Genomic DNA, 11,733 nt, shown 5'->3' on the forward strand with positions numbered 1-11,733 from the left:
GCAAGCTTGCTGCATAAAGGGTTAGAGGGTAATAAATCAGAAGTGGTGCCACTACACAACATACAACTGAAGAGCAGTTTTTATTTTTAAGTTCAGATAAAGTAGCTCCATGCACAGTGGTTAAGAAACCCAAAACAAAGTGGAAATTTAATAAAGCAACTAGTTGATGCTCAAGAGATTCTCAAAACTGCACTGTTGTGCTGCATGTTACCTAAAGGTTTAAAACATGGTGCAGATTCTCAGTGTGATTTCATTAACCCAAAGATTATATCAAGTTACAGAGAAGACTCACATTAATTTGTCTTTATAACATTTTTAATAAACAATTCAATAAGCCCCACAGTCTATTTTACTATGTCAGACTCCTGTGTATAGACTTCCATAAACCTGTTAAATGCAGAATAACCTATCCTATGAAATGAAGCAACTTCTTTGCCTTCTTTGAATTAACTGTACTGGGCAGCTTTTAAATTCTTTTCAAATAAACCACTAAATAAGATACTTCATTTACATAAATGTTCAGCTTACCTTTTTCCTGTGAATTCTGCTTGACCCTTCTTATTGAAGATGAATTTGGAGTCATTATATCCCCATCCATTCCACTTCAAAAGTTCTTGCCTTAAAGGGGAAAAAATACAAGTGACAATATTAGCATACTGCAGATCCAAAAAGCTTTTGTTATATGGTTTTGGGAAAGTCTTACCAGACAGCAATTCAAGAAATCAAGTACACATCAAAAGTGTATAGCTTAGAGCCAAAAGAAATTCTGAAACCACAACCATTACTCCTTCAGATTGCATCCTATGACTTGAAAGACAAGATGCTCTATAAAAGGAACCACCAGCTTAAGTCACTGCACACTGTATTGACTCATAGAATCATTAAGGTTGGGAAAGACCTTTAAGATCATTATTTCCAACCTTTCACCAACCACCATGACAACTAAACCACAGCACTAAGTGCCTCATCCAGTCATTTCCTGAACACTTTCAGGGATGGTGACTCCACCACCTCCCTGGGCAGCATGTTTCAATGTCTGACAGCCCTTTCAGTGAAGAAATTCTCCCTGATGTCCAACCTGGACCTCTCCAGGTGCAGCTTGAGGCCATATCCCCCCATCCTGTGTCTCCTGTTACCTGGGAGTCTGACTCCCACCTGGCTACAACCTCCCAACAGGGAGTTGTGAAGAGTGACAAGGTCACCCCTGAGCCTCCTCTTCTCCAGGCCAAACACCCCCAGCTCCCTCAGCTGCTCCTTATCAGATCTGTGCTCCAGAGCCTTCACCTGCTCCACTGCCCTTCTCTGGACACACTCCAGCCCCTCCATTCTTTGTTGCTGTGAGGGGTCCAGGATTCAAGGTGTGACCTCACCAGTGCTGAGAACAGGGGATGTTCACAGCCCTAGCTCTGCTGGCCACACCATTGCTGATGCAGGTCAGGATGCCCTTGGCCTTCTTGGCCACCTGGGCACACCCTGGCTCACTCCAGCTGGCTGCTGACCAGCACCTGAAGGTCCTTTTCTGCTGAGCCACTTTCCAGCCACTCTGCCCCCAGCCTGTAGCAGTACATGGGGTTGTTGGGACTGAAGGGATTTGTCTGTTTGCTTTTTTCTGTGTAGAGAAAGAGGATTAGATCACTAGTGACACAGTGATATTTTCCAGCTGACAAAGGTATGGTGTGAAAGATGCTTGGTTTTCACTCTATACATAAAAATCAACATACAAATAGGTAACATCTAAATATTTTCAGAATATAAAAGACATTTAGTATTTAAATTTATTTTCTTGACAGAGACTAATGATTTTAGTTGCTTGCCATCACTACTGCAATCCCACAGCATTCTTAACATTCAGTTGACGAGGACATTTGAAACACATTTGGACTGAAAGTCATAAACAACAAAACCTCAGGAAGTGCAAGAATAACAAATACAACCAGAATGTGACAGCAAAACTATAAATATAGAAAAATCAAACTAACAACTGCCAAAATAAAAGCAGAAAATTGAAAAATCTTAAGCACAACCATATCAGAGAATCTCTTCACTATGATAAAGTCATCAGAACTGTATCAGTGTATTTAAGTGTATCAGTGTATTTAGCTGTATAAGTGTATTTAAGACTTAAGAAATACACTACTAGTATTTACACATTCATCAAGCTTTGCTTTAAAAGCTTGCCATTTATTTACATTACAAATTAAATTACTAACCTAGAAACTGAATTTTAGTTAAGAGAACTGTATCTTAAAAATTCTATCAAAAGATCATTCACCTCCCTGGCCTATATACAGTAGCTCTTACTCTGACTACCAAGAGTAAGATGATCAGGAGTGACCATTTCAAAAAGACCTTGCAATTCAGAGAAAGCACTGCCTCAATCACTTCCAGCTCCAGCATTACATGCAAGATAACCATGTGATGATTGATTACCAAAGGTTTTCATTATAAATGTATTATTAACACAGGCTGCTGACATACTATCAGTGCAATTCAATAGACTTGGCTCAAACAAAATCTATTTCCTTCAAACTGCCTGTATGCAAGATTTTAATTAATCAAATGGAAAAAAGCCATGGTCATGTATTTCATTACAATTGTTTGATTCAGACGTTTCAACCAGCCTTTGACAAATCTGGCACTTAAAGCAAACTTACCAGTCACTGAATACTGAAATGACTCAATACAGCTTTGTGAAATAGCCAGTCTATATTGTTCTTCCATACTAAAGAATCAATTCTAAAATTTCAGCCAAAATTAAACTGAGCAGAGCTGTCCAGATAGAGAAGCCTCTTCTGCTGCCTGCTCTCTCTGATCTTTACACATGTAGGGTTCACACAGGAAAGGACAAGGATTCACTCATGTTCCATAGCATGGGAATGCCCTGTGCTATTGTGCTGTTGTGACATTATCAAAAAGGGTTCTTAGCGCATGTTATGCAGACTTGCCCATTTTTACCCTTGTTTCTATGTATGTATACTTATAAATGCTGCTTATATTTGTATGATGGTTCACAAAGAATCCAAATCACACACAGTGGAGCTGCTCCCAGCTGAGAAGAAGGTGACATAGAATTGGCCAGCTCAAGAGTTTGTTATTTTAACTAAATGTTCCATTCAAATCCCCACTACAGTCCTCCTCAAGGGAAGATTTCTCCCTCTGCTGACTAAATGCAGTATTTCTATATACCTGACCTCTGTAGTTTGTTGAATCCTGTAAAGTCAGAATAGCCTTGATATTACTAAGCAAAATTAAGGAAGGCTCAAACTTCCCCTCTAATTTAGAGAGGGAAGTCCTCTTGCAAGGCAGTGCCAAATAAATATGCCAACAATGATGCATGAAACAGACTATAGAAACGACCTGCAAATCTGGAGACAATCAGAGCAAGACACAAAAGGTCAGGCCCTAAAGAAACTGGTGACATGAGATAAACTGATAATGGCCAGGCTTGAAACTATCATTAGTCCTGATATCAGTACAAACAGGTACTTCCCACAAAATCATGGGGAGGTATTATTAATTAAGGACACAAAGACAGACTCAGATATGAGGTTTTGAGGTTTTTCTGCTACACTAACTACATTCCCATCTGCTTGCCCATTCTAAAGGCCTAATTTCCTGGGTTGATGTTAAACCACCTGGCACTTTGATCAGGCTCTAACATATAGAACAGAGTTTAAGAGTTTTAACTCTTAAGAGTTTATTTTCTGGTTGAACTATTCCTGAGTAAAATTAAGTGCACAAAGCTTTACTCTGTCAGATAACATAGCTCCCATCATTCGTGCAATGATAATAATTAAATTAAAATCTAAAATAACAGTTTGCATGGTTGTAGAAGAATAGTTGACCCAAACATCTTGGCTACTTTGTAACACAAAGGCAGGGGATTTCACACCACCACATACAATGGGCAGTACTAGATCTTATGGCAGGTAAACACCAGAAAAAGAAACTTAAGCATCCAATTTTTATATTCAAAACTCTACTGAGCAAGTCTGAAGTTTCTATCTGGAGACAGGAAGGGCTGGTTTTGGAATGAGTATGCTACACATACATGTGGTATGTGTAGCAAGATATAATTTATGCACCCTTCTGGTTTTCTTCTCAGACTCCTTTCCAAGAATATATATATATAGCCAAGACTCTCACCAACATCTGACATTATTCTCACTTTAAACTAAATGTTATTGTAGTATTGTACCCAAACTGTCTTATTTAAAGTCAACACCTTTCCTATTCAGTACATTAGCTTCAACAAAATATCAAGCTCATTAACTATCTCATTTTTGACAGAAATGTGAAATGCTTTAGACAGAAATAGTAGAAACAGACCAGTATTTTCTTGCCTTCTAACTTAAATGATAGAAATGCACTACTGAAATATACGAAGTAGTACAAATCAAACATTGTTTTAGGTTTTTAATGTGTATGTTTGTATATCTGTATGAAATTATATTGCCTGAAAGAAAACAAGTCACCATGGAAGCAGTGACAATAGATTAACACAGTGTGACTAGTTTAAGTGAATTTAAATATTCCACTTTCATTACAATGCCCAACACTAAAATACTAGTTTGACTCACTAGATAAGGTTTTCTACAGTTGAGGGGCAGGAGGGTGGCCTCCAGCCCACCAGCTGATCTAGAGCTCCTGAAGAATCCAGTCACTCAGCTGGGCAGGCAGAGCCCTTGGGATTACACTATTTCAACTACTTCAACAAACTGTACCTGTCAGCACTGTTCAAATCTTAGGTTTTAGAGATTGGCACAGTGACTGGATGAAAAAGATCTCCTCTCTCCCACAGGAAGCTGAAGTATAAGCACAGAGTCTCCCACAGATAGCCAAGGCTTCTTTGGAGAAGCAAGATGAATGCGCAGTTCAAGCCAGCTGGCGAAACGTGACTCAGGTGGAGCAAAGCCAGATGTTCCCATCAGTTTCCTCACCACTGACATTGTCAATTCAATCACCAGTGGACACTCAGCATTAAAATCCCATACACATAAAATATTCACAGGCACTTCTGTTGCACAATGGAAGAGCCAGCAGATTCCTGGAAATCAGTTTAAAGTGGCAATTTTAAGGGCTACCACATGGGCTCAAGCACCAGTATTTGCCTAACGTAACACAGTCTTGCAAGTTGCAGAGTTGTTGCAAAAGTCAGTGTGTGGGTGCAGTAATACTGAGGCAGTATTATGGTGGTAAGGTGTTACAAGAAGACATTACCCAAAGAACAATTCCTCAGAGCCTACCCCAGCTGGACTTTGGGTTACCAATCCAGCCCCCCAGCTGGAAATTCAGAACCCTTCCCATGGGTGGTACCAGAAGATCCCTCTTCCTCTCCCCTGGAGCAGTGTCTCTGTTCAGATTATAGAGTCACACTTCTCAACCAAGCAACACTACAGAGTGCTTCTGAAGCCAGCAGTAAATCAGCATCAGGTGCCTGAAATAAACAAAGAACATGCAGCCCAAGGAATTGTTTCAAGAACTGCTTTGTGAAAGCATCATTCATCTGCAGAGGAATGCCATGCTCCAGGCAGAGAGTATCTGCTGTGTTTGTCATTCTTATGCTTTTTCTGTCTAGGAAGACCTTCCCTGCAGCAAACCCAATATAATTGTTCTCAAGTCTGAAGTCAGGTAACACCTGTTTTATAACCTTAGACACATTCTAAGTTTGTGTATTTACCGCTGCCTTCCAAACTGATTCCAGGAAATAGATCTATAAAAATCAGTCAAAGCTATTTCTTGTAATCCTAAGTCATGAGATGCTGAATATTTTTAATTTTAGACTACAGGGTCTGTAGTCCACACTTCCAGCTAAGCCCCTGCAGCTGCACATACACCAATTCAGTTGCTCTTCTGTTTGCTAAATACCTAATACAACAACACAAACCTGGGCTCCTAATTACAGTTTAAACTTACAGCAGCAAATGCAGACAACCAGATTTTAGGCATAACATCAAGGGTTTAGGTATCCAAAAGCAGAGTGCTTTTCTTTAAACTGTTCTGATAAAACAAGTGTTCACTTTCCTTACATATGTTCTTAGCCTTGACTATTTCATTACTCTTCATTTCACCACAGTGTAATAAAAAAAGCCCCAAGGACTAAGGAAATTAGTGTTTCTCTAGTGTTCTTCCACAATAAATAAAGTCAATTAGGGTGAATTAAAGATCAAGCAAAGCCAAGACATTATAATCATTCTTCTCAGTAAACACTTGGCCAAATTATGATTCTTATCCCACAGAATACTTTACTAGAAGCTCTCTCTATTCCACCTACTACTTCAGCTGACACCAGTTTCACTTTTATCTTTGAAGAGACTGCTCTACTACAAAATGCACACACATGGCTACTTCCAGGCAGTAAATCAACCAGCACAAAGAGATCTGTCCTTTGAGAAGTATTTTCTGAAAGCTTGCAAAACCAGGAATTCTGCTTTGCTGTCTTAAAAGAAATAATTTAATGAAGGAATCAACTGTCTGCCATTTTTCTGTGCAAGTAAATTCAATTCCTGGACACCTTCTTACCCACCCCATAGAGAACCTTTTAGCATGCTTTGTAGCAAATACATCACAGCTCAAGAAAACTTTCTGGCCTACACCCTCAACCCCAAGGTGTTGCACAAATAGCCCAGTTTTGGATATAACAACACTATAGAGGCATTAGGCTTGTCCATCACATTCAAACTGCAATAAAAAAAAAAATCACAATAAAGTGATTTTTATATTCCACATTATTTATTTTCTACAAAGAGGTACACTAACACTTCAGGAAAATCTAGTTGACGGCAGTCTACTACACTACTGATCTCCTTACTTTGCTTCAGCTCAAAGTAGCTTCTAGTCCAAGTAATTACTTTAATCTATTGCATTATCAGATTATTCTAATTCTATTCAGTTTAAATAAGCACATCAAGTTTATTTAAACAGCTATATACACATTCATTTTCTTGCACATAGCAGTTCAGATCTCAGTAGATATCAAACAGCTGATCTACCAAAGTCGCTCAGTTTGTGCTGTAAACTGCTACTTGCTTTCATATAATAATCTATACTGAGCTTCACATATTAAACACTTCACACTTTCATCTAGGTTCTTTTTCTAACAAAATTTAGCTAATGAATATATCCAGTTTGGCTTAGTTGGTATCAAATGATCTAACAATACATACTGTGTTACTTAAATTTTTATAGACTTTCTATATTTCATCTTCCTGACATGCAACTACTTGGAGCTATGTGTTAGACAGGAATTGCTCTAACATATGAAGTCACTTTTACCATCAGATTATGACACTTTTTTCATGTTAATGTTTCCATGAGAGAATCTCCTTTATCTGTTCCTCAAGTATTAACTTTGACTAACAATTAATTGCTTTGATGCAATCACAGATCCTCCTGTGAACTGCCACACCTTCCTCAATGCAACAGATTCTTACTCTTCTGATTTCTTAAGACTGGTGAAGTGCCACCAGCCCTTTCCTTCCTCATCCTTTTTCACCACCTTAAACTCAGAAATCAGCTATACCAGGATACAGCTTAGCACCATGTGTTGCTTAAACACCGCTCTCTAAAGGATGAAGTCTTTATAATAAAGATTGCTCTGAGTATTGGGGGTAAGATACAAAGCCTCTCTGAAAACACTGTTATATTCAAGTAGTACCAATTCTTTAGGAGTTAATTCATGTTGCTGCATAACGACATCAAAATCATTAGCAGCAAGGATTGCCAAGTGTCTGTATGAAGAAGGTACAGCAACATTAACACATTATCCTGAACAACCTGCCTGTGAACTGAACACACAGCTCACTACACTCTCATCCCTTAGTTTACCCTGTGTAACAGTATGCCCATAATAATTAAAAGATATTCACAAGCCTCTCTTCATCCCCTAGGAAAGCAGCTTCTCCATAGAGAGAGGATAATCAGGAGATCCTCTCCGGCTTTCTGTTGCTCTAGGACAGAATAAATTTTAAGCCTACAAGCTACTGAGTCAACATTCAGTTGAACTTCATCAATTATCCCTTTTAACAAAGGCCAAATCATTGAAAGCTTGAGTAAGTTATACAAGTTTTGATGAGATCAGCATCAGCGCATATTCCATCTCTAAAGGACTCTTGGGCACACCCAGCAGTTACCCTGGTACAACTCTGTTCCAGGAAGTTGTAGCACCTGACTGCTTCCAAAGCAGTACAAGTTGAACACTTCATGTACACACAGTTATTCTGAAGATTAAGTAAGTTTTTAATTCAAGTCTCACCAGCAAAGTGAGCTTACCAGTCAACAAAAGTCAACAGCATAACATAAAAGGACGGGAAAATTTCAATGAAGAGTTATTTTCCAGCTCAACTGTCTTACCAGCTTTTTCATCATGCCTATAATCCTCTTCAGGCTTCAACACACATTGTGTAACTATGATTCCAGCTTTCACTGCAACACTCAATTAAAATATTACATTTAAGCCAGGAATGCCACCGAGAAATAACATCTCTCCACTCTTACAATGCCTAAGATTCCCCTCAAGAGGATACTCAGACAAATACATAGTTACCTGTCTTTTGAGGAATTTTCCCGTCTCAATAACTAAAACTTGAAAGAGTAGAAAGTGTATTCCAATCCTTAAACAGATCAATATGCAAATGTACTGCTCAGTCTTCCAAGGCATTTTTATTTGGAAGCAAGAAGAATTAGACGAGACCCAAGACTTCCTTCAGTCAATACCATGTACTCTCCAGCCTCCCCTGGCTGGTGAGAAATAATGTCTGGATAAGATCTTTAGCAGTTTGGTCGTTGAACTATCAACAAGAAAGCCATGTTTCCAGAGGCCACTGTCTACTGACTGTTAAAAAAACAGCCAGAAAAAAAATCCTGTCATCACAGACCTAAAGTACTACAAAGGGTTTTTTCCATCAAAGAAAGCCATTTACTTGCAGAAGAAATGGAACATGAGGAGAGGGCCCCTGAATCTACTAAAGCAGTGTCTACAGCTTTGCTACTATTTCAAACACTACAGGAAGATGCAACAGGTGTAAAGAACAAAAATTTTGTTTAAGGTATTTTGGCTACAGCTTTGCTAGGAAAAATTAAAGTAACAGTTCAAAAGAGGCAGCAGAGCTGAATCAGCATTCAACAGACTACAAGAAAACGTCATCCAGCTTTAGATTTCCCTAATATTACCAAAAAGAGGCATGCACTGTCCCTAGGTCAGCTATTTTTACTAGATTCTTCCAGTAACCTTCTTGGCCTCACAAAGAAAAATCAGCTCCAGATTAGCTGGGAGTCACTAGAACAAGACTCAGGCATTCATGACTTGCCCCCCGCAAGCCAGTGTAGGCAACAGAACTTTCTCCTCCACCACTCCAAAACCTGGATATTATCCTCAAACATGAGCTCAACCAAGATCCTCATATCCTAGCTATACTGTAGTCTCAGAATTTTCACATGCAGCATCTTCAGTGTGTTTCAACCTTATCTCAGATGTTCAGACAGAAATTTAAGACAGAGAAGCTCCCTTTAAGTTTTTCTTGTTTCTACACAGACAAAACAGCTGGGCTCTAAGTAGAGCTACAGCAAGAAAGTTGCACCTCTGGTGAAGAACAAGCTAAGCTTTCCCTTACACTCCCACAGCAAATTTTTATTCTGAGTCCAGATCAAGTTATTTAGAGTAAAAATACGAATACATTATGATGCTATAGCAAGTCCTAATAGGGGAGAGCAATGTCAATAACTTGTAGAAGTACAGATGTTAAGTTCCCCAAGCCTGTGTTTCCACAGAGAAAGAAGCTATCTTTCAGGTCACAGGCATCTTCACAGAAGTTTGTTTCTCCTGCTCTTCACAGATGCAATAACTGGCTGCAGAAATTATACAGCAATCCACTTAAATCCCTGAAAAATAACTACCCTGGTATTTTTCTGGAAACAGTGATTTCTTCCTGGATTCAAACCAAACAAAAACTCAACATGGAAGGCAACAATTCAGAACAACCCATTTGTCTCAGTGAGCAGCACAAGCATCAAATTCCCCCAATGAGAACTAAATGCTTTCAAAGTTGTTCACATCTGACTGCATGCGCATGACAGCCCAGTCCTCCCAAAGCAGGCAAGTTCAGCTTCTGACTGTAGGCCTCAAACTGCCTGTTAGGAGAATCCAGGCTGTTCCTTGCTCTCTTTTTGAAAAGACTCAGAGCAAAGCATGGGCTGAATGGATTTTCCTCAAACGAGGAACAGTTCTTCTATTCACTGCTTGCCCAGTCTGCCTCTGGACTACACCCATGCACTAACACACTAGTTCCTGCCTACAGCTCAAGAGAGAACAGGAGATTGTCTACAACCTGAGCCTTAAAATGCTCCTGTAAGATAGTAAACCAACACACATATAGGAAATCCACACCTGAGAAAGGGGGATCTGTAAAAGAAAGTCACAAAACTAATACAAGTCCACCCCAGCATAAAGGGGGCCTCATAGAATAAGTTACATGGAACTACATAATGGTATTATAATCATAGCACTTTTTAAAAATCTAGCAGAAAAACAAATCCAAGAGCCAGTGAAATAACTTTGAACTAAAGAATTTGACTGTCTTCCCTTGGTGTCACTGTGAACTGACTCCTTTCTACTACAGACAGAAAGAAGCAGAAAAAGTATTTCATAGCTCTAAAATTATTCATTTCTAAGAAACTTTTGTTAGAACCTAATGCATGAGCACACTCTGCCAGTATTCACATCAGCTGAAGGTTTCTGTGAACAGAGGTGCACCGAGGCAGACGAGACACAGACCTTGCTCTTCATACGTGCTGCATTCCTCATTAGAGCAGCCTCAAAGTATTTTACGAAAACAAAACTTCTCCATCACATCTACAGATGTGAAGCAGATGGCCACAAAAGACTTCCCATTTTAACAGCATCCCACTTACTACAGAAACAGGTAAGAGGCTTCTTTCGCTCTGCTCCAGTCCCCGCAGCGGTGAATGGCTTCAGCCATTTACATCACCCGCGACGGGCATCTGCCTCACCCTCCTCCCGCCGCTCCTTCCCGCCCCGCAGAGCCCACGCGGGGCCTCCCCGGGCCCCGCCGGCCCGCGCCCGTGCCCGCCGGCAGCAGAGCGCTGTCAGAGCCCGGCCCCAGCCCGCAGCCCCGGCCCCGCGCTCCGGGAGACCGCCCAGCCCGGCCCGGCCCCGCCGGCGCGGCCCGCGGGGACCCCCGCCCGCACCCACCGCTTCTTCGGGATGGAGCCGGAGGCCGGCCCGGCGGAGCCGCCCTGCGCCTTGCAGGGGCTCGGGGAGAGCGCTCCCCGCCCCGGAGCCCGCGGCGAGCCCCGCAGGTGCCCGGAGATGATGCGCAGCCGCCGCCGGGCGGAGGACGGGGAGCCGCCGCCGCCTCCCGCTGCCTCCCCGGCCGCGGCCGCCATCGCTTCCGTGTTGTGCCGCGACCGCCGCCGGGTGAGAGGGCGCGCGGGCGGAAGGCGCCGCCCGGCGCTCCCCGCGCGGGCCCCGCCGCACTGCCCCCCCCCCTCCCCGCGATGAGCCCCGCGCCGCTCGCTCCCGCTCCCCCGGCACGGCACGGCTCGGCCCGCGCGTCCTGCCGGAGCTCCTGCCTCGGCAGCGCTGCGCGAACCGGAGACAGAGAAAGCGTTTATTAAAGATTTCCCGCCTCCGGTGCTGTAATTACAGCCCCTCTGGGTCGCTGAACAAACTTGAGAGAACACAAAGGTGTCCTTTAGAGATGAGGATTGCCTAAG

At 41.7% G+C, this 11,733-nt stretch overlaps 1 protein-coding gene across 2 annotated transcripts in view; it reads right to left on the reverse strand.

The window, feature by feature from the left end:
* AGPS (alkylglycerone phosphate synthase) overlaps nt 1-11,416 on the reverse strand; it is a 50,359-nt gene extending 38,943 nt beyond the window's left edge. For both annotated transcript variants that reach the window (XM_036386594.2, XM_036386593.2), the window contains exons 1-2: nt 11,210-11,416; nt 529-618 (exon numbers count right to left, since the gene is read on the reverse strand). In XM_036386594.2, coding sequence (XP_036242487.1) covers nt 529-618; nt 11,210-11,403 — 284 coding nt within the window. In that variant the 5' untranslated portion in view covers nt 11,404-11,416. The remainder of the gene's footprint in view (nt 1-528; nt 619-11,209) is intronic.
* Between the last annotated feature and the right edge of the window lie 317 nt (nt 11,417-11,733).

Source organism: Molothrus ater, chromosome 7 (genome assembly GCF_012460135.2).
Source record: "Molothrus ater isolate BHLD 08-10-18 breed brown headed cowbird chromosome 7, BPBGC_Mater_1.1, whole genome shotgun sequence".
Classification (NCBI taxonomy): domain Eukaryota; kingdom Metazoa; phylum Chordata; class Aves; order Passeriformes; family Icteridae; genus Molothrus; species Molothrus ater.